The following is a 22923-nucleotide window of genomic DNA, read 5'->3' on the forward strand; positions in this document are numbered from 1 at the left end:
AAACCAGCTAGGGCAGCCCTCATTTCTTAGGGAGAATCAGCTGCCCCCACTTCCGGAGTCTCGTAACGGTGTTACGCATTCCCTGCCTTTTAGTTTAGTTTCTGCCTCCGTGGCTGGTCTGAATGCCCCACGGACACCAAGGTGCTTGTTCGTGTTTCACTCCTTACGTGGCCCAGAGCGTAGCTGGAAGGGGGCGTTCTGTGAAGGGTAAGTGATTGAGATGATGCTGGAAACGTGTCAAGGGAATCAACAGTATAAACTGGCGTCAGGGAGGCTCAAGGAGCTTTGCTTCTGATGCATCGAATGTTCAGATGCGTCTGTAAGTTAATACAGTATTCTCTTCAGGAAAGAGACATTTTCAGCCTTTTTAAAAAAATATGTTTTTATTGATTTAAGAGAGAGATAAAAGGAGAGGGGAGGGAGAGAGAGAGAGAGGGAGGGAGAGAGGGAGAGAATGAGCAATCTGCTGCCTCCTGCACCCCTCTACTGGGGCTCGAGCCTGAAAATGGGCATGTGCCCTGACTGGGAATCGAACCCGAAACCTCTGTGCACAGGACGACACTCAACCAGCTGAGCCGCAGGGGCCAGGGCCAGCCTTGCTTTATGTCTAAGTGCATCCGTGTGTGCGCTGAGCCTGGCTTAGCTGCCGTTTGGTCTTGGGGAGAAGGAAGGGCTTCATGTAAGTGTTTGTGCTGCACTTCTTGTGGACGGGGAGGGTCTTCTCCTCCCCCCAGGTCCTCGGCCTTCTGGCTTCTGGGGTCAGTGTGGCCGGGGTAGCCAGGCCTGGAGGGCGAGCCTGAGGGACAGACCGTCCAGACCATTCTCTCTGCGGCTGTGAGGTCCTGTGTCCTGATGCAGTTAGCCTACATGATCGCATCCAAAATATGTTGATTAGAAGCATCATTTGAGGAAACTCTAAGGAAGTGAAAATGCTAAGGGAATATAGCTCGTTGTAGCATGTATCCCCGTTACAGAGATGCTAAAATGTTGAAAAAAAGCGGGGGGCATTATGGAGTCAATGAAACAGGCACTAGCTTCTGCGGCGAAGGCTAACATGGAGACAACGGAAAACACACCTCCTTGCACTGGGGTTAGAGGCCTGCGGAGGGCGGAGGGCGGGGAGGGAGCGTGGCCTGTGGTTTGGGGATGAAGTGAGCTTAGGCCCGTGAGCACGCTCCGTGAGGTTAGAACCGGCTCCAGGGCCAGTGGCGTGCTGTCACCGCTCTTGCTAACGTTCACATTTTTGCTGGTGCCCCTCCGGCCCTGGGAGGGGGAGCCGAGGGTGGGAAATGGGCAAAGAGATTCCGTGCCCGTGGGTTCAGGACGAACTTCTCCCGAGGGGAGGGAGAGTCAGCTTCCAGCCGTCTGAGGTGTGTTCGGTGGGTTCACAACCATCTGGAGGCCACGTGAGGCTCCTTCCTCTGATCAGACTCCGCTCTTTACCAGGGGCCTTTGTGTTATGTGTAAACCCACACCCAAGGGCGGCATCCTTGCTGGGCTCTCAGGGGTGTATGTTTCAGAATGAAGGGATGAAGGGAAGTGGGGTGGCATCTACCCACTTGAGTGTGGGATTTGGGGGGGCGGCTTCTGGAAGGTGGGGCCTGGTCCCGCCAACCCCCCCCCCTCCCCGGAGCGCTGCAAACAGGAGGCAGTGAGTAGGCTGTTGAGGGGGCGGAGGGGATGGCTACAGGCAGGAGGCAGGAAGCATTTAGAAGCTGGGAAGGCACCGAAGGAATGAGGAGAATGTCAGAGAAAAACTGGCGGAAAAGAAAGAAGGAAACAAATAAAAAGATGACCCGAGGAGAAAGAACGGACGGAGCTTGCAGACATGAGCATGAAAGCACGGTGCTTGCTGCGAGGGTTCTTCCTGCGAGCTCACGCTGGCCTCACAGAGGGTGACAGACTCGCTGTGTGATGACTCAATGAGCTCTTGCATGGTCCCTGAGACTTCGCAGCTCCGTGGTCCCCTGGGAGGGCCCCGCCGGTCCCTGGAGAAGAGCCGTAAGAAGGCGCCTCTGTGCTGCTGACAATGGAGGGATTGTGTGGGGGTGGACGGGCGCCCCTCCCGCAGGCCCCGGCCAGGGCTGCCTGTGCCAGTGGCTGACTTCTGCTTCGTCCCAGGTAGGACGAGTGCAAACCCTGCTTTGGTTTCCTGGCCCCAGAGAACCAGCCGGGCCCTGGGAACCAGCTGGAGGCGGGAAAGAGCCTGCAGGGGAGGCTGGGAACCCGAGAAGGGGATGGGACCCAAAGGGACAGACCCTCCCATGTTGTCACCAGCTGGTGAGGGGCTCCAAAGGGCCTCTAAGGTACTGGGCTGGGCGGGGGGGGGGGGGGGGCTCTTCTCGGCATTGAAGCACTTGAAGCACATGCCCCCTGTTTGCCCTGAGGCGATAGGGTTGCCATCGGTTTGGAAATACCTTTCTTTTCAGTAGTGATGGAGGTGAGAGAGCCGGCTTTCATTTGTCTGGATTACCCAGGGACCATGGGTATGACAGGTAATTGAAACCATGGCCCAGCTCTGGCCTGTGCGGCTCAGTTGGTTGGGTGTCATCCATGCACTGGATGGTTGCTGGTTCAATTCCCAGTCAGGGCGCATGCCCGGGGTGCAGCCTTGATCCCCTGGTAGGGGGCATGCAGGATGCAGCGATCAATGGTTTCCTCTCACATCCATGTTTTCTCTCCTCTTCTCCCTTTCTCTCTCTGAAAATCAATAAAAATATATATTAAAAACAAAACCAAAAAAACCATGGCCCAAATTAAACTCATAGTTATTTTTCTGGAGTCAAAGAGGGTTACAGACCCAAGACCCTCAAGGCCATCTGTTTATTGAGTGCTTTATGCGTCCTGCCCACTGTGCCAAGCATAAGATACTGTCTCCGACTGAGGACATCCCTGTGCGACAGCCGTTACTCCCTCCACCTCCTAGAGGAGGAACTGAGATCACACTTCCCAGGGTCAAGTTCAGTGGCCAAACCAGGATTCGCACTCAGGCCTTGCTGAATCTGCAAGGCAGGGCTTTCACTACGTTATCTATTTTTTAAATTCCCTTGGAAATTTCTGACTAGAACATCGACCGAAACTTAAAAATTGTAAGAGCCGTGGAAAGAACCCCTGGAGAATCGCCACCACGATGCCCCATCACACTGAGGATTTTCGTGTGCTTTTCCAACCACCGGCTCCTCCTCCTGCATAGCTCCGTCATGCACCCACGCCAGGAAGGTGACATGATAGACCACCACCTTTCACTTTCAGGCCCCATGAAGTTCGCTGAATGTTCCCCTAAGGCCTTTAATAGCCAAAGGGCCCCATTCCAAGATGTTCTAACCCTGAACACTTCCTCAGCCCTCCTCTGATTTCCATCTGGACGCTTTTGAAGATGATATAGGTGTTTATTTGTGTCTGTTTATTTTTGCAAAGTGCCCCTCCGTGTGGGTTGGTCTGTTTCCTCGTGACCAGACGGGGGATCTGTGCCGTTGGCAGTGATGAGATCTGCCGGGGACACTCAAGTGCCAATGGTTGGTGACCTAACCCGGGACACTTCTGTTTCGTTTCCAGGTGGAATTTAGGCAAAACGTATAATATTGTCCTGGGGTCTGGACAAGTGGTGCTGGGAATGGACATGGGGCTCCGGGAGATGTGCGTCGGGGAGAAGCGGACAGTGATCATCCCGCCACACCTGGGCTACGGGGAGGCTGGCGTGGGTAAGTGGCAGGTTTTTGTTCTTTATTTCAGATTAAAAATTTTTTTTAATATAATTTTATTGATTTCAGAGAGAGAAACATCTATCGATTGCCTCCAGTACCCACCCCAACCAAGGATTGAACCCATAACCTGCGTATGTGCCCTGACAGGGAATGGAACTGGGGACCTTTCGGTGCATGGGATGGCACTCCACCAACTGAGCCCCCCTGGCCGGGGCTCCCTTCACCTTTTACACCCTGTCCCCCAGCCCTGCTCCTCCCATTTTGAACCCAAAGAATCTTGGATTTTTTTTAAAAAGCATTTGACATTTTTGTGTGAAGACCCCCATGGATTCAGAGTTGATGCCAGGCGAATGCCCCACGTCCTCTTGAGAAAGCCGAGGCCATGCTGTAGATGCAGTTCTTGAGTTTGTGTTTGCTGTCATCTTGGACCACGTATGAAGGCATACCTCACAGCTCTGAATCAGTGGGAGATCTACTCAGCTCTCCCACTGTGGCCTCTTCTAGAGCCTTTGAATCACCAAGACACACAGTAAGAAGTGTGTTTTATCTCCTAACCTGTGTTACATGCAAATACACAATCTATATTTATACATATAGACATGTACATTTAGGTTTATCTATAACATGGAAACTCAAGCTTCATGGAATGATACTTATCCTTCTTACGTGCAAGGTACCTTAATTGTTTTATTCTGTTCCTTTATTAAAAAAAAAAAAAATGCTGGCCTGGCCAGCGTGGCTCAGTGGTTGAGCGTTGACCTATGAACCAGTCACAGTTCAATTCCCGGAAAGAGCAGGCTCCATCCCCAGTGTGGGGCGTGCAGGAGGCAGCCGATCAATGATTCTCTCTCACCATTGATGTTTCTATCTTTCTTTCCCTCTCCCTTCCTCTCTGAAATCAATAAAAATATATTTTAAAAAAAGGTTGGTCACACCCTCCAAGATGGGAAAACCATGTGCTGATGCTGAACTTCCTTGCTTTCCCAAGAACTGCCTGCCCGCCATGAGGTGGCTGGAGGCCAGGGTGGGGCGGCAGGCGGCTGAGGGTCTGTCCACTGCCCCGTGGCGCTAACCCTCCCCTCCCTGTTGCTGAGGCAGATGGAGAAGTGCCAGGCAGTGCCGTGCTGGTGTTTGACATCGAGCTGCTGGAGCTGGTGGCCGGCTTGCCTGAGGGGTACATGTTCATATGGAACGACGAGGTGTCATCCAACCTCTTCGAAGAAATCGACAAGGACGGCAACGGAGAAGTCCTCCTGGAAGAGGTAACCGACCTTTGCAGGCAGGTGGGACCAGAGGAGCTCAGGGCCCGGGCCCGGGAGCCTTCCCAGCCTGGGGAGGACACCTGTGTTCATCTCTGTGCTGGTGAGACCCTCCACACACAAGCACCAAGCGCTCTCACACGCACGCTCTAATCCAGTGGTTCTCAACCTCCTGGCCCTTTAAATACAGTTCCTCAGGTTGTGACCCAACCATAAAATTATTTTCGTGGCTACTTCATCACTGTCATGTTGCTACTGTTATGAATCATAACGTAAATATCTGATATGCAGGATGGTCTTAGGCGACCCCTGTGAAAGGGTCGTTCGACCGCCAAAGGGGTCGCGACCCACAGGTTGAGAACCGCTGCTCTAATCAAAGCTCTTTGCAGAAACTGAGCTACAGGGACTGATTCCAGGGTCTCGTCTCTGGGTCAGGTCCAGTTCCTGGGCGCTCGCTGCGTGCCTGGCGTGCTGTTTTCCCATCTGTTACCTTGCTTGGCCCTTACGACAGTCACGGAATCATCCCTAGCTTTCAGAGGAAGCAGCTGTGCACAGAGAAGGTCGATGACTTGCCCAAGGCCACCCAGCTCCCCCGTGGTGGGAGCCAGGACCCACAGCCCTGTTTGAGCATCTAGTGTTGTGCCTCCTGTAGCAGACCCCCTGGTGGAGCTGGGTGGTAGAGTCCTCTGTCCGTCACAGCCCTGCTGACGTCCATCCCACCTGCCCCACGCCTGCTCGTGCAGGGACGTCGCCCCAGCTTCTCCCCTTTCTCTCACGCCGTCAGCATCTCCCCGGCGACTGTCTTGCGCACAGTAGCACTGCACCTGGTCTTGCCAGGGGACCGGTGCCTTTCCTATGGCCGAGTCCAGCAGTCGGTCCTCACTCTCTTACCTTGACACAGCTGACTCCTTCGCACGCCACCTTCTTCCCCCGCCTTCCAGAACCCCTCACCTGCTTGGTGTTCCTTCCACCTCCCTGGTGGCTCTCAGGAGTCTTTCCTCTGATCTGATGCACAAGTCGGATCACGGCCCGCTTCAACTCAGACCCCTGCAGAACCCCCTATTTCAGAGTCCTTTCCACAGCCTGCTCGCTGTGGCCTCTCCACCTCCTCTCCCCGGGCTGGTCTGTGAACACCTGGCAGGCACCCACCCACCTTCACACCCGCTCTCCTCTCTGTCCCAGAAGGCACTTGCCCCGGACAACTGGCACCTCCCCTCGCTTCCTTCAAGCCTCTGCGCAAGTCTCCCTTTGTCCCTGCGTCGTACCCTGATCCCAAATTCATACTTCGACCCCCTTGCCCACTGGGACTTCGGATCTTCCTTACTTGGCTCTACTTGTTTGTTTTTCTAGAGCATTTCCTTTTCTTACTTAATAGGGAGCTTATTTTTTATGTTCATTTTTAATTGTGCGTCTTTCCCACCAGAATATGCTGGAGTTACAGATGCAGGAAGTTTTGTTTGTGTGTTGATGTAGCTCTAGGACACAGTAGACGATAGATTTTTCTTGTGTGAATGAATGAGTGTGGGCAGCAGTGTTCTCCGGGGCTGGGTGGTCAGGGGCCCATCTCTGTGAAGACGAAGGGCTGATTTCGGGGGAGGGGGAGCTCCAGCAGCCACGGGGTTGCCCGCCTGGAACCTAAGGGCTGCTGGAGTCACTCAGTCGGCGGTTTCTAACCCGCATCTGCAGGGGAAAACCCAGGTTGCGTAGCTCAGAGGATTTCCTGTTCTGCCCATTCTGTTTGGGTCTGAGCCTGTCCCTCCCCTTTCCAGTTCTCGGAGTACATTCATGCCCAGGTGGCATCCGGCAAAGGGAAGCTCGCTCCCGGCTTTGATGCTGAGATGATTGTGAAGAATATGTTCACCAACCAGGACCGCAACGCAGACGGCAAGGTCACGGCCGAGGAGTTCAAGCTCAAAGACCAGGAGGCCAAGCACGATGAGCTCTGAGCCCGAGGAGCCCGTGTGTGACACCAAGCCCTGTGGCCGCGGAGCGTGCCGGGAGGGCGCCGGGCTCTCTCGGAAGGTGAATTGTCAGCAAGTGCAGGTGGCCACACATCAAGGCTGGGTCGATACACACGTGAGAATTTTAGGCCGAACGCCGGGGTGTTAGACTGAATCGGTGCGAGGGGCCTTCGCCCGGGCTGTGTGGGATACTGAAAAGGTGGCGCTGCCAACATGTTCTGCGGGCCTTCCGGGTAGTTTTGTTATTAAGGGAAAATAGAGTCGTATAGAAGTTATTATAACCATCCTGCAGGGAACAGAAGAAAAAAAATCCAGGATATCTGTGTAAAGAGGATTAAGACAAATTTTTTTTTAACTTGCTGGTGTTTTATAAGCGTTGTCCAGACGGGCAGGAAAAGCGAAGGGCATGCCCAGTGGGGTTCCCAGAAAGCCCCCGAAAGCTTCTCAGCGGCCTGTACAGTACCTTCTGGTTGGCCCAGCCTCCACCTCCTCCTCCTCCTCCACACACACACACACACACACACACACACACACACACACACACACACACACTTTTCTACTTAATCGCCCCCTGCCCTTGTGGTCCTCCGATTGGCTGGGTAGCTTGGAGGTGAAAAACGGGACCACACAAAAGGCATGGAGGCCCACGGGTAGAGAACTTGTCTGCCACGCGAGAGCACCTGCTTCACCGTCTCAGCCCCGTCACTCTGCCCCGTCGAGCCCTGAGTCCTTTGATCAGATAGATGCGTGCAGGGCCGGCGGCCAGGCCGAGCTGCAGAGCATCTCCCTGTGGCCCAGGTGGCCATGTTGTCCCAGCCGATGAGCATAAACAAGGGGACAGGCTGCTCCTCTGCCTCCTGGAGAGGGAGGGCCCCCGCTCTGCGTAACAAGGACCCTTCCCCCCGGGGCCCGTCCCCACGTTGTGCAGTGAACACCTTGCTGCCTTATCTCCTCTGGTCCCCACCGGTGATGGCACCGCCTCCCCTCCCTGAAGTGACCCGCGCTTTTCCTTCTGAAACAGCTTTCTGTTACTAATTTAAACTGTTTTGTACTGATGTAGCTCTGAGGTAGTCCATGAAAACGCCATGCGCTCATTCAGTTGAATGTTGGGAAACCCATCTTTTCGTATATAAAACGTTGAATTCTCTCACCAGGCTTTGTGGTGTTTTCTTGGAAGGTGGAGAGGATCCCGTGGGAATATACCGTGCAGTCAGAATCCCCCGGATCAGAACTCACAGGACCTTGCTGTGTTGACTTGGGAGAGAGTTAGAGGGTGCAGGGTCCTGGCGGGAAACGCCCTCCTAGGGACCTCTGCAGGGAGGATAATGACAGGACTGTTTGAGGAGGTGTGCACAGTCCGAAACAGAGGAAAAGGAACTTGGGGGCTGGTGTTAGAGATCAGCCTCTTTGGAAGCAGAGAAAGGTGGAGAATGAATAGGGTTTGGGGTGGGAGCAAATGGAGAACAATGGGCACACGTATAGGGGGAAATACATGTATGTTTTTAAAAATCAAACGTTGCTTACTTTTTGCAGAAGCAACCTAGGGACTCCGTGCGCTTGGCTGGCCTCACTTTGTGAAGCTGCGGCAACACTCGCTCACATTTGCATTATGATTATGGGTTACAGCTCTGCCCGCCAAGGCCGTGAGTACTAATGAGGCCCAAATAGAGGGTGGAGGTGCCACACACAGCATTTTCCTTCATCACATTTCACACTGGATTTCTGTGTTGCCCCTTGAGGGAGCTTGGACCTCCTGATAGAACAGATGGCCAGTCTCTGCCTTAGGACCACCGGGCTTACGAAACGGTTTTTAACTTTGGGCCCGAAACATGAACGACGTCTTCAATGCTAGGTGGGGATTAGAGTATCTTAGAGAATCTGACATCTAAGCATGCATGTGACCCGTGTGCTTGAAACATCACAAGACACCCTGGTTGGGTAGCCAGGTTGGTTAGAGTGCTGTCCCGGTGCACCAAGGGTCGATCCCCGGTCAGGGCACATAGAAGAATCAACCTGTGAATGCATAAATCAGTGGAACACAAATCGATGTTTCTCTCTCCCCCTTCCTCTCTACAGACAAACAAACCATGAGGCTACTTTGCAAGCATAAGTAGTCTGCACTATTTTGTTAAAACCTAGTGCATTTGATCTCAGATTACTTAGGAATTTATATAGATTTTCTTTTCTCTTTAAAAAAAATATGTTTTTATTGATTTTAGAGAGAGAAAGGAGGGGGAAGGGAGAGAAACATCTATGAGCGAGAACCATCCATTGGCTGTCTCCTGCACACCCCTGACTGGGGATCGAGCCCATAATCCGGACATGTGCCCTGACCAGGAATTGAACCAGCAACCTGAGTGTGGCAACCAACCGAACCACACTGGCCAGGGCTATACCGCCTTTCAAAATTATCACTTAAGACAGAAAAAAAATTTTCATTTTGGCAGGGAAGTTGGCCTGACTGCAAGATTATCAAACACATACAAAATAAACCCAGCAGGTGCTTAAGTTTTTGTTGAATGAATGAATGATAGTCTTGCCAATAGAATTAAAAAGACTTTTCATTTCATGTTTATTATCAGTGCATCAATACAGAACATTTTATGATTAGTGACATTTGGATACCAAGCTTTTCCAACACCATGTGCTAGTATGTTCTTGTAAGCTTCAACTTCCCCCAAAAAACATAATGAACACAATTTTAGGAGATGGTGATACCATCAGCATAATTCACTTAAATTACAAAAATCTCAATACTTAAAATCACACACACACGTAAAAAGACTCCTCAAAAACTTCTTAACAGTAAACTACAAAATTCACTCTGGAAATGTAGGCAGTTTTTTCAAATTTTGACTTTAAGATTTTTTTTTAATGTTAAAAAAAATATGGTGAGGAGTGTGTTGAGAGAGGCAGAAAACAAGGAGGTTCCGGTTGATGGGTTCAGCATGTCTGAGCAAGGATATGTTATAAATAAAAGTCTTTCACACACTGAACACACGAGCGGTTCCTGCATCCGTTGCACCCACAGGCCAGGCGTCTCCCTGAAGAATGCTCACTTATACAGGATCTTCTGTAAGATAGAGTTGGCTACGTCCAAGGATTCCTCTTTGACTAGAACAATATCATAAGAGTCCATGTACTTCTCTAAAAGCTCATCCACCTGATCAACAACAACAAAAAGCACAAAGATTAATATCCAGGGAGAAGCAAATAATTTCAGTACGCACCACATTGTTATGTTAAATCTGTTAGGCAAAAAAATGTTTTATGACAGTGAATTTAATAAAAAACTAAATTAACTTTCATAAAACATTTGAAATGAAGCAGTACTTTTCAATATTCAAATTCTTTTTTAATTGATTATTTAATTTTTCATTTTATTTATTTATTTGTAGGAAATATTCAATTTCTTTTTTCTTTTTTAAAATATATTTTATTGATTTTTTACAGAGAGGAAGGGAGAGGGATAGAGAGTTAGAAACATCAATGAGAGAGAAGCATCGATCAACTGCCTCCTGCACATCTGCTAATGGGGATGTGCCCACAACCAAGGTACATGCCCTTGACCTGAATCGAACCTGGGACCCTTTAGTCCCCAGGCCGACGCTCTATCCAGTGAGCCAAACCAGCCAGGGCGGAAATATTCAATTTCTTAAGGTTTGCCCGGTTGGTGTGGCTCAGTGGTTGAGTGTCAACCCATGCACCAAGAGGTCATGGGTTCGATTCCCTGTCAGGGCACATAGATGGGTTGATCCCCAACAGGAGGCGTGCAGGAGGCAGCAAACAGTATTGATGTTTCTCTCTCATTGATGTTTCTCTCTCTCTCCCTTCCTCTCTCTCTGGAATCAACTAAAAAAGATTCTTAAGGCTCACTGACAGATATTTTTCCACTTAGGGGCTTTTCTCCCTAAAAGAATTCTCTCTATTCCAGTGGTTCTCAAATGGGGATAAGGTGCCCAAGGAACATTTGGCAATGGCTAAGTTTTTTATTCTCCTGACCGGGGAGTGCTATTGGCATCGAGGGAGGAGAGGCCAGAGAGGCCTTTTACAATGTACACCCTTCCTTCCCACCACCCACAGTGCACACCAGCTCCTTTACTCATCGCCGAAGGGAAGGGGTAAAACGCAACTCGGACGGCTCCAAAGGAACTGCTTTCTCAGGAACCTGGGGTAGCAATTACCGGCCAAGTTTCACCCTAGTTTTTTCCTTTTTAAAACAGAACGAAACATTTCTATTGATTTATATTTAGACAGGGAGAGAGAGAGAGCAAAACATTGGTCAACTGCCTCTTGTACTCCCCCTATTGGGGATTGAGCCCACAACCCAGGCATGTGCCCTTGACTGGGAATCGAACCAGCAACCTTCCAGTGCAAGGGACAACACCCAACCAACTGAGCCACACTGGCCAGGACAACCCTAGTTTTTCCTTAAAAGGAAATGAGATTTACATACTTACTTTATCATTTAGATATCCAATTTTCAGAATGTGTTCAACATTAGCTACTCCATCTGCCATTCTTAAGTCTCCTTGGGAGTCTCCCAGCAGAATTATGTTGCTGTTGTCTTTCAGTTGATTGAAATAATCTGTGTTCTTCAAGGCACCATCGTGTTTGTTAAACACATGAATTAGATCTCCCTTAAATCCTTTGAGCACACCCTATTCAAAAGACATAAATCCTGTGAAATAACAGGCTTTACACATTTTACTTGTAGTTTCCCATTCATGATAGGTAAGAAGGACTCTGAGAAGTAAATGACCTTCTAGAGATACTTTAAATGTTAAACATGAGTTGAAAGCCCAATTTTTTACTTTTCATTTGGTTCCTAACCAAAAGGTACCATTCTATGTATGTTATATTGTCTTGACTAGAAGAACTAGTTCAAATGACGTTAGTTCAAAGCCACTTCCTTTTTCCCATCCATGGAGGTGAATTCTTTAGAGCTGTTGCATTACATTACATTAGACATTTTACTAATTTTAAGATTAGTCTGTAGCTTGGGGAACAAAAGTTTGAGCAGAGTTATTATGCTTGAAACATGGGTATGGACACAACACTGCGAGAGGTGACGAGGCCTATTGTGGGCCCATGAACTTGGCCTCATGTAATGAGCACACATGAAATAATAAATAACAAATGCATTGACATGGTTAGAATATTTTCAGATTTTAAAAGTAATGATAAGGAATGACCTGATATTCTTACATTGTCATCGAAATCCATGAAGTTGGACACTACTTTGACATTGGAATAATAAACACCAGCTTGCCGGATAATCTCCTCCAGGACGTCTCCGATGCCAGCTGAGAATATGAACACGGGGATACTGTGTTGCTGGAGCTTATCGAAGAAATTTTCATATCCTTCCCTGCAAGGCATACGTATGACTGTTAGGCGTGAAGACATATCTCTTTTTCCCCTAGATCAGTGGTCGGCAAACCGCGGCTCGCGAGCCACATGTGGCTCTTTGGCCCCTTGAGTGTGGCTCTTCCACAAAATACCGACTTCTGCGCTTGGGCCACGAAGTTTCAATCGCAATGTACGTGCGTGCCCGCACGTGGTATTTTGAGGAAGAGCCACACTCAAGGGGCCAAAGAGCCGCATGTGGCTCGCGAGCCGCGGTTTGCCGACCACTGCCCTAGATGTTTAAAAAGCCACATATTTCTATGATTCACTTAGTTCTCATTTCAAAATAAAGCCCAAGGGGACTGCTACTGATGTCTGAGACTAGCACAAGTTTTTCAAACAACAGTTAACTTTTTACCCTCCTTTTAGTAAATTCTCACAGTAAAAATGAGATGATTTTAGACTCGCATTCAATATGGAGAAGCCTACAGTTCAGAATTTATACAAGTGAACAGCAAATCATTAAACTTCAGCTTGAAAACCCCATTTGGGGTGAGCTGCAAGACCTGCTGCTTGTCGTTCTACTCATCTCCTCCCTGTTGCTGGAAAAGCAGGGCCCGAGCTGGATTCCTTCACACCTGGCCTCTCTCCTGCCTAAGATGTGGCAGCTACAGGTAATGTTTTCATCTTAAAATCCTCTCTTCCTGTTTCACTCTCCCTGGCTCTAGAATAAGCTGCCCAACAAAGGAATGAAATACTAGCAGTCCTCACACTCTGACAATTGAATGCTTTCCTCAGAAGCCTTTAATGTAGCATCATCATTAAAAAAAAAAAAAAAGGAAAAGGAATAAAGAAAAAAAGAAATAGCATCATATTTGCCTAGTGAGTTGAAGAATTTAAGAGGTAGTAAACAGAATTGAAAATAAGCTTTAGCCGAAACCGGTTTGGCTCAGTGGATAGAGCATCAGCCTGCGGACTGAGAGGTCCCGGGTTCGATTCCGGTCAAGGGCATGTACCTGGTTTGCGGGCACATCCCCGGTGGGGGATGTGCAAGAGGCAGCTGATCGATGTTTCTCTCTCATCGATGTTTCTAACTCTCTCTATCTCTCTCCCTTCCTCTCTGTGAAAAATCAATAAAATATATAAAAAAAGAAAAAAAGAAAATAAGCTTTAACATGTTAATATCCAATAATTCACCTAATAGAAATATTTTATTTGCTAAAACATATGCACTTTTCCTACAGATCATTTTCAAGGGACTTGGAGAATTCAGAAAGTAGATTATGACAAGTTTAAAAGAGGGTACATCATAAAAACAGGGTACTTAGCTAAACACTTTTCAATTTGACTTATAAACATTCTTTTTTTATATTTCATATCTTTGAAAAGTACTTTTGCTAAAAAAAAAACTTCAAAATGGTCTTGTTTCCCTAACTTTGTAAGTCTTGAGATTTTAAATTTGGAGAAAGAAAATGTAAATCAGTGCTTCAAGCTCATAGGCTTTCATTCCCTGCACCTCGATCTGACGTGTCATTCTCAATTCCTTATCTCGCCACTTTTATTATGTGATAGGCGGCATGTTCTGGATATGTTTTTATATGGGATATTCTTATAGATTATTTTAATAAAAATATACACTTGAATACGGCATGTAACAGGTCAGGTCTGTAGACAATTAACAACAAAAAACACCCATGAAACTTACTTGAGCATAATATCAGATTCTGCCACAATTTCTTTAAGTTTAGCTCTTGGTATACCCTGTTCAACAAGCAGGCGATGTGATTTAGTGTACCTGGAGTTTATGCCCAAAGAAAAAAGAAAATCAATGAAAGCGAATTAATACTATTCTCTATGACAAAGCATTCTTTGGTATGTGAAAATGCAGTATTTCATTTATGCTAGTTTGGATTTAAATTTCAGATCTTTACATTCATTTCTAATGAACATATACCTCGCATGTCTCAAAAGATGATACACATGTTCTCACTGCATTTCCCAGTTCTCCCCAAACTGGCTTACTTTGAGTGTGTTAATAAGACCATGAGAGGATTCTAGGTATAAACCTTTCCTTGGTCTATGGATAAGAGCTCCAACCTCAGGAAGCATAATCATGTCTTTGATTCCAGGAAGAATTGGAGGAAAGCCATTTTTCACCGGCCTGGAGTCTGAATTTTCATGGAATGCCTAAGCACTGAAGATGCTGCCTAGTGAGCAAAAGAGAAGAGCCTTGCTCTGGGAAGTTTTATCCGCATACAGGTGCTTTGTAATCACATACAAGCACCTGTAATCATACCGTCTCAGTATAACAGGCCTTTAGAACCTCTCCACCTGACACCCACAAATCCCCCCTATAATACTCCTCAGTGAAACCCCCTCTCTGGGTGGCTCCCATCCTGCTAGTGAGCTCATTCTCCCTGGGAAGCTATGCCATTGCTAGAACATTCTAATTCCTAGACAGTCCTGTCATCATGCTGAAATCCATGTTCTAAGCCTTCCATGTCTGGTTCCAGTTCCGCATGTTGAGTGAGTCGAAACTCTTTTCAACACTTCCCACCATAAACACTGATGAAGTGTGCAAGGTACGCAGTTAGGTGATGGGACAATGAATATAAACAACATCATTTCTGGTCTCTTACAATTCTAAAACCACTCGATGTTACTTCTCAGATCAAAAGTCTCCATTCTTTGAAATGTTCCTCAAATGGAGCGGCTCCAGTGTCTGGGCCTATCTTAGTGGCTGCTCCGACCCTCTGAGTGTCAGCATCTCTCCAGTGTTCTCCCAGGAGGCAGCACTGTGCTGGCAGCGTGCTCTGCCCAGAGCGAGGGGCGCACTTCCATGAATGCACCCATCAACAGAGGCCAGCTGGTTCTCAGCACTGTCCCGGCTGGCTCCAGCTCAGCACAGAGTCCATCTTAAATCCTACGTCGTTTTTTTGACACACTGAGCCACATCTTGTCCATAGACTTCAGAGAACACAAATTCTTGTTTTGAGTTTCAGGCTTAGGTGCAGAATTTTAAATTTATTCCTACCAATCTTCATCTTCAAAAACAAAGCAGAACAAAACTAATTCTAGACTGTGAGAGTGATTAGAGAATTCGTTTGTTTTGTTATATTTAATCACTTGCTCTAACTCATTGGACAATGTATTAATCTATGTGCACATGGTACAGGGGGGAAAAGACACCATTAGTTGTAATTGTTATGTAAGGTTGTTATATTTGAACCCTCCCATGGTGAATACACACTTACCATTCTACCATATGAGGGTTCTTCTGTTCTACCGTAAGAAGAGGGTCAGTTTCAATAGCATAAAATTTTTCCTTTAGTTCCAGTAACTAGAAAGAAACAAATACCTAAATCACGAAGGCTGCGGAGTTGCCATTAAGCTGCTTAATTTTATAGGAAGCAAAACAATGTAGTCAACTGTTTTCCATGAACTGCTTTAAATGGTAAAGATTGGAGTATGAGTATCTATTACATATAGCAACTGAAAAGATCTTTGTTGGTTTAGGTTTACATGTAACTAAATAGACCAGCAAAAGGCTGCTTTTCTTTTTTTTTTTTTTTTAAAGTACTTTCAGCTCAGCAATTCAGTGAAACCAACTAATAATTATACTATCACTACAAAAACATTTTCATTCTTATATGAAAGTATTAAATTTGATTCATCTTTGGAATCTTATTTTGTTAAAAGAGATACAGACACCTACTCAAAAAAGCAAGAGAACTAAGGCAATTTCCTGATCAATTTAAAGGAGCAAAACCAAAGTAGTTTTGTTTAACTTTCCAGTTAATGTTTCCAGAATATTTTGGTAATCATTGAAAAGTTTTTCGTGTAAGTTTTGTTGTTATTAAAATGCTACTGATAATTTTTTCTTTAAAAGAAGTCGAGTGCTGTAATCCAAAGAATAAACCTAACATTTATTGAGTGTTTACTTTGTTCCAGGTATGGCTACAAGCACTTTGCATTCATTCTCGTTTGTGTGAATGAACCTGAAGAAATTCTCAGGCAAAAATGGTAATGAAGCCTTTCATAACTGGATTATTGTTAGTGCTTTTACCTTTTTTCGACATTCATCTGAAACCAGCTTACAGTTGTCAATGACATCTAAAGAGAAAAAGCAAACATGGGATGAAAAGAAGTACTCTCATAGATGAATGACTTAACTACCTTTCTTCTCAGTTTAAATGCCAAGTCAACTAGCGTAGTCATTACAACTGCTGGAGTGTGCTATCCACATGTCATTGCTAGAGAATCTAATGGTTTTAAAATGTTGCCGAAACCGGTTTGGCTCAGTGGATGGAGCGTCGGCCTGTGGACTGAAGGGTCCTGGGTTCGGTTCCGGTCAGGGGCATGTGCCTGGGTTGCGGGCATATCCCCGGTGGGAGATGTGCGGGAGGCGGCTGATCGGTGTTTCTCTCTCATCGATGTTTCTAACTCTCTATCTCTCTCCCTTCCTCTCTGTAAAAAATCAATAAAATACATTTAAAAAAAAAATGCATGATTTTGTGATTGCTCGTTTACACCACTGAGCTAGATAATTCAAAGTCTTCGAACACTGTGAGTTGCATAGTGACTGGTCCCTTTAACACCATTAAATAGAAGCAGGGAATACACCTTTGGAATATACTTTCTTTCTTAATAAAACATTAATAATGCAAAAATCTGGAAAACACAGATTGTAAGGAGAACAAAAATCACAATTTTACCACTTAATAATAAATTATCAACACTTTATTATATTTCCTTTCATTCTTAAAGTTTTATGCATTATCAAATAGATAGCAATTAAACCAAATCTATACTTCTGAATTCAGCTTTCTTTTTCACTTTACAGTGTAGTTTGTATTTTTAAAAATATATATTTTTATTGATTTCAGAGAGAAAGGGAGCAGGACAGATAGCAACATCAATGATGAGAGAAAATCATTCATTGGCTGCCACCTGCACACTGCCAACTGGGGATTGAGCCCATAACCCGGACATGTGCACTGACTGGGAATCAAACTGTGACCTCCTGGTTCATAGGTCAATGCTGAACCACTGAACCATACCAGCCGGGTATTTTTATTTTATTTATTTATTTTTAAAAATATATTTTTATTGATTTCAGAGAGGAAGGGAGAGGGAGAGAGAGAGAGAAACATCAATGATGACAGAGAATCATTGATTGACTGCCTCCTGCACACTCCCTACTGGGGATCGAGCTCACAACCCAGGCATCTTCCCTGACCGGGAATCAAACTGTGACCTCCTAGTTCATAGGTTCATGGCCTCAACCACTGAGCCACGCAGGCTGGGTGAATATTATTATTTTAAAAACAGAATTGTCTCATTTAGAAAACAAAATAGGTGTCTTATCTTAGCAACACATTTTAACTCAGTATTTATTTAATAATGTATTCCTTAACTAATTTACATATAAACGACACAAGCATTTAGTAACATGTTACTAATTAATAAATGCTATTTCTGTAGGTTAACCCAAAATTGAAAATCCATTTAAATTTGTCTTGAGTAATGAACGGACCACATTTGGAGAGAAAAATTTCAGACTTCTTTATTCCTCTTGCACCCAAAACCATACAGAAAATAGCCCTTTATATAACACTAGAGGCCCGGTGCACGACATTCGTGCACTTGAGGGGGTGGGGGGAGAGTACCTCAGCTCGGCCTGCACCCTTTAGCTGCTAAACTTCGGTGGGACATCTTTAGCACTGTGGAGGCAGGAGAAGCTCCCACCACTGCCACTGCTCTTGCCAGCTGTCGGCCTGGTTTATGGCTGAGCGATGCTCCCCCTGTGGGAGTGCACTGACCACCAGGAGGCAGCTCCTGCATTGAGTGTCTGCCCGCTGGTGGTCAGTGCGCATCATAGTGACTGGTCATTCCACCATTCAGTCGATTTGCATATTACCCTTTTATTATATAGGATGGGGGAAAAATAAACCCTAAACATATAATAAGAAAAAGCTGGTCTACGGCCATACCACCCTGAATGCACCCAATCTCATCTGATCTCGGGGTAAAAAAGCAGATCCCCTCACGTTCAATGTCCAAAAAGAAGATTAAAAAACCCCAATCTCGAGAAACCAAGATGGCGGCATAGGTAAACACCTGAAATTGCTGCCTTGCACAACCACTTCAAAGATACAACTAAAAGACAAAACGTACATCATCCAGAACCACAGGAAGGCTGGCTGAGTGGAAATTCCACAACTAGAAGGAAAGAGAAAAGCACACTGAGACTCAGAGAGGTGCGGAAGTGCAGAGGTACGGAGGTGCACGCGGAAAGGGCTGGCAACTGAGGAAACGGTTGTCTTTTTCAATCGGGAGAGAGACACAAGCTTCCGACGGCCCTGCCTCCAGTTCCGGGTGAGTCTGTGGGGACCCAGACTCATACGGGGAGAAACTGGACTGTCTGGCAGCAGGCAGAACTCGAGGACGGCTTCTCTCAGAGGTGCTTGCAGCGATTACCGTGAAACACTGAGACCTGGGGGTCTCTTAGGGCAGGACTGAGGATCAGCCATAGCTGTTGCTCCGCTCTGTTGATTCCCTGAGACCCTGCCCCACCCAAGCTGTGCCCAGAGGCTTTTGCATATGAATGACCTGGCCCTTTGCAATCTAAAATTACCTAACAAACTGCAGCTGGGTCAGAGAGACCCAGAACATCCAAAAGAAGGCCCAAGGCTCCACAGCAGCTTGCATTGCTTCACAGCTGGGCCTCATCTGGGCACCTCCAAAACCCAAACGAAGAAGAGGAATCTGCAGATCTCTCTGTACCTCCTGCTAGGTAACCTCAGGCAGAGGCTAAATTAGCACCTCCTTAGAGATCCAAGTGCCAGTGTACCCAGTGGTCAGAGTGGGACCATCCAGATTACAACTCCTCAGATCCATAAGGGACACACTCAGGGGGCAGACTCAGTGAGCACCAAAGCCCCACTGAAGCAAGTCTTGCCCCATAAGGATGTCTCCAGCACAGAAGTTCTCCCACTGTAGACACAGCTGAATTGACTGGAGGTCAATTCCTCCCAGTGATACCAACTACAATCAAGGCTTAACTACAACAAGACTGTGCACACAGCCCACAAAGGGCTGCACCAAGAGTGTCCACCTCAGGAAATTGGGGAGGCTGAGCCACTGGGCCTTATAGGACACCTAGCACAGAAAACCACTCTATCAACACAGGAAAGCAGCCAAAATGCGGAGACAAAGAAACAGGTCACAAATGACAGAAATGGAGGAAAGCAAACTACTGGATATAGAGTTCAAAACCATGGTTTTAAGGTTTTTCAAGAATTTTCTAGAAACTGCCGATAAATTTAGTAAGACCCTCAATAAGTCTAGTGAGACCCTCGAGGATATGAAAAAGGACCAACTAGAAATTAAGCATACACTGACTGAAATAAAGAATAATATACAGAGATCCAACAGCAGACTAGAGGATCGCAAGAATCAAGTCAAAGATTTGAAGTACGAAGAAGTAAAAAACACCCAACCAGAAAAGCAAAATGAAAAAAGAATATAAAAATATGAAGATAGTACTGTAAGGAGCCTCTGGGACAACTTCAAGCATACCAACATCCGGATTATGGGATTGCCAGAAGAAGAGAGAGAGAAGCAAGATATTGAAAACCTATTTGGAGAAATAATGACAGAAAACTTCCCCTTCCTGGTGAAAGAAATAGACTTACAAGTCCAGGAAGCGAAGAGAACCCCAAACAGAAGGAATCCAAAAAGGACCACACCAAGACACATCATAAAAAAATCTGATGAACAGAATAAACTGGTGAATATAATAGAATCAGGGGCATAGAAAGAGAGTCGACTGACAATTCTCGGGGGGAATGGGGGGCGGGGGTGTGGGAAGAGACTGGACAAAAATCGTACACCTATGGATGAGGACAGTGGGGGGGTCGGGTAAGGGCAGAGGGTGGGTGGGAACCGGGTGGAGGGGAGCTATGGGGGAAAAAAAGAGGAACAACTGTAATAATCTGAACAATAAAGATTTAAAAAAAAACACACACACAAAAAAACCCAATCTCATACATAATATCAGTAGAAAAGGATCTTAAAATAATGGTTGCTTTTGTGAATTTGTTAATAGGGCCACACTTACTATGACATGTTGGACATCTTTTTCCTTTGTAGGAAAATCTACTCAGTGTCATATCAAAGTCTGTTATTATCTGTAAGAAAAGGGGAAAAAAACAATCTGAAAGCACAGCTACGAGGCCAGATGCGTATCTGCAAGCTTGCCAGAGGCACAAGACTGTGCTCAGTGCCCAGCCCCCATTATAAGCTATTCCCTCTACATTGAGTTTTCTAATGCAGCTCATATACAAAGCCCTGAGAATTACCTTAACTGCAAGCAATATCTTATGTGCCCAAGCGTTACCACATGAAATCTACTGATTAATCAGTATAGGAATTTGCAATTGCAGGCCATAGAGATAAAACACTGCACAATTTCAACCCCCTGGGTCAATGTACAAAAATGCAATGAAAGCATTTAAAGTATATGAAGCTTAGTCACTGACACTGTTACATTCTAGGTGTAACTTGTCTATATAGGTAAATAAACTATATCAATCAATGAATCATACCTGGTAACAGTTTGCCAGCTCTTGCAATTTAGGAGATTGGGTTAAATATTTTTACAAAAAAAAAAAAAAAAAGATTTATTTTCACTGACTATCCAGACTGTTGATTTAGTTTACATTTAAAACATCCCTTATTTTTTTTAAACATCCCTTAAAAAAACTTTTTAAAAATCAGTTATCCCACATAGTGACAACTTAATTTAACTATTATGATTTATTTAATTAAAAGATGGAATAGAACCTTGAAACTGTACATAGTTAACATTATTCTTAAAATAGTTGAATACTCATGCACAGTATTAGTTAAATTAGTACTTAAAATTAAAGAAGAGCTAAATTTATTTCAAGACTATTAGGTTTTGTTCGTTTACAGCAGGGCATTCTATGTATTTCTGACAAGCACTAGACCTGTCTTTCAGGTTTTACATTCTGAAGGATAGGCAAAGCTCATCTATCTGAACTTTCTTTGCTGAGCTTTCAGCAGAACATGAGATGAATATGTCTATTTGACCACGGAAATAAAGGCCTAGCAATGCAGGCTTCGTGATGGCTACTCGCCTGAAGTTTGACAGCTCCCCCCTTGATGAGACCACAGATGATTTCTTCTACTCTTGTGGGGTTCTTGATGCGAACCGAACTCTTCTGGAATTCTGGCATCTACAATAAAAGGAAAGTAACGGACTGTTGTTAATTTCTCTTTTCTCAGGTTCCTTTGATACCAAGCAGCAGCTTATATCATTTAAAGGTTTTAAGATATTGAGGCGTTATATAAAAACAAGCAAACCGTGGTATCAAATCATTATTTATACACAAAATTTCTCAAAGCACATGGGTAGTTTCCATCTAGAAGATTAAGATTAAGATAAAACTACATTGGTAATTCACACATTATCAGTGTAATTTTTCTAATTATAAAAGTCACGCATGCTTATTACAGAAGTTACAGAAGAAGAAATTGCTTGGAATTCTATTACCCAAAGATAAACAACCATTTTATTTTTCATTATTTTCATTTCTCTGATTGCAAACATGCATGTATATGCACAGTTTATTTCATTCTCATAATTTACTTTTGCTTTGTGTTTTCTGAATATTATTACACTGGAGGCCCAGTGCATGAATTTGTGCACAGGTGGGGTCCGGCGTGCCCACTCTGATAAGGGCCCAGGTGGGGGAGAGGAAGCAGGAGGTTGGCTGGCTGGCCCTGCCCCCTGGTCAAACTCCTGGTTGAGGGGACAATTTGCATATTAGCCTTTCATTATATAAGATAGATAATTATAAGAAAATCAACAGAATTCCTTAACCAAAATGGAAAGCAAGAACTGACTAGAGAATATTTGAACTTTGTGATAAAAGAGTTTTCTTGTAAGAACCTTTCTGCTTACGATTTAATTTGTATTCACATTTACATCTTCAAAACTTTATTAGCAGAAAGGAAATAAATATTACACGATTATTTCCCACAAATTTACCTTTTACATATAATTCTAATATATTTAATTGGAAAAGTTGATTCAAGGTGTTTTCTCTTTTATTGTACTATATTCCAAATAACTTCATTGTTCATGGCAAAAATTTTACAACAGATTTACTTCAAGTTAGGACAACTACTGAAAAGCATAAGACCAACTGGGTTTAGGCTGCTACAAGGATGGTTTATGCAGGCTTTAGTGTTTCTCACAGCTTAATGTTCGTTTATTCCCTACCCTATTGCAGACAGAATGAAACGGGTCAGAGTAAATTCAGCACCAGCACGGTGCTCTCATAGCGCATGCACAAGTAGATCTGGAGGAGGAAAGTATAGGTCATTTAATAGTCGACCCACAATGTAAAAAGACAATTACAGATGCTCAAATCAAGGTCCCATACTAGCTTGTTCCTGACAATCTTTATCCATTTCATATTCTACTATTCTGGGTGTGTTATCACCAATGTTAACACATTTCACCTGTGTAATGGACATGGTTATGAAAAAATCCCCTAGGTCTTAGATCTTTGCTACAAGAGAGCCTGACCAGTTAAGTTTATCAGGTTCCATGCTATC

At 45.2% G+C, this 22923-nt stretch overlaps 2 protein-coding genes across 7 annotated transcripts in view; one reads left to right on the forward strand and one right to left on the reverse strand.

Moving 5' to 3' along the window:
• FKBP9 (FKBP prolyl isomerase 9) overlaps positions 1-8074 on the forward strand; it is a 27974-nt gene extending 19900 nt beyond the window's left edge. The window contains exons 8-10 of the mRNA XM_059655808.1: positions 3556-3701; positions 4803-4966; positions 6733-8074. Coding sequence (XP_059511791.1) covers positions 3556-3701; positions 4803-4966; positions 6733-6909 — 487 coding nt within the window. The 3' untranslated portion in view covers positions 6910-8074. The remainder of the gene's footprint in view (positions 1-3555; positions 3702-4802; positions 4967-6732) is intronic.
• Positions 8075-9467: 1393 nt separating this feature from the next.
• NT5C3A (5'-nucleotidase, cytosolic IIIA) overlaps positions 9468-22923 on the reverse strand; it is a 52719-nt gene continuing 39263 nt past the window's right edge. For 5 of the 6 annotated variants that reach the window (XM_059655816.1, XM_059655818.1, XM_059655817.1 and 2 more), the window contains 8 exons: positions 21438-21536; positions 20396-20465; positions 16340-16386; positions 15528-15613; positions 13979-14068; positions 12133-12295; positions 11385-11585; positions 9468-10087 (listed from right to left, as the gene is read on the reverse strand). In XM_059655816.1, the coding sequence (XP_059511799.1) occupies positions 9980-10087; positions 11385-11585; positions 12133-12295; positions 13979-14068; positions 15528-15613; positions 16340-16386; positions 20396-20465; positions 21438-21536 (864 nt within the window). In that variant the 3' untranslated portion in view covers positions 9468-9979. Of the gene's footprint in view, positions 10088-11384; positions 11586-12132; positions 12296-13978; positions 14069-15527; positions 15614-16339; positions 16387-20395; positions 20466-21437; positions 21537-22585; positions 22606-22923 lie in introns of those variants that run through there. The other variant, XM_059655821.1, reaches the window with a different exon arrangement.

This window comes from Myotis daubentonii, chromosome 10 (genome assembly GCF_963259705.1).
Source record: "Myotis daubentonii chromosome 10, mMyoDau2.1, whole genome shotgun sequence".
NCBI classification, from domain to species: Eukaryota; Metazoa; Chordata; class Mammalia; order Chiroptera; family Vespertilionidae; genus Myotis; species Myotis daubentonii.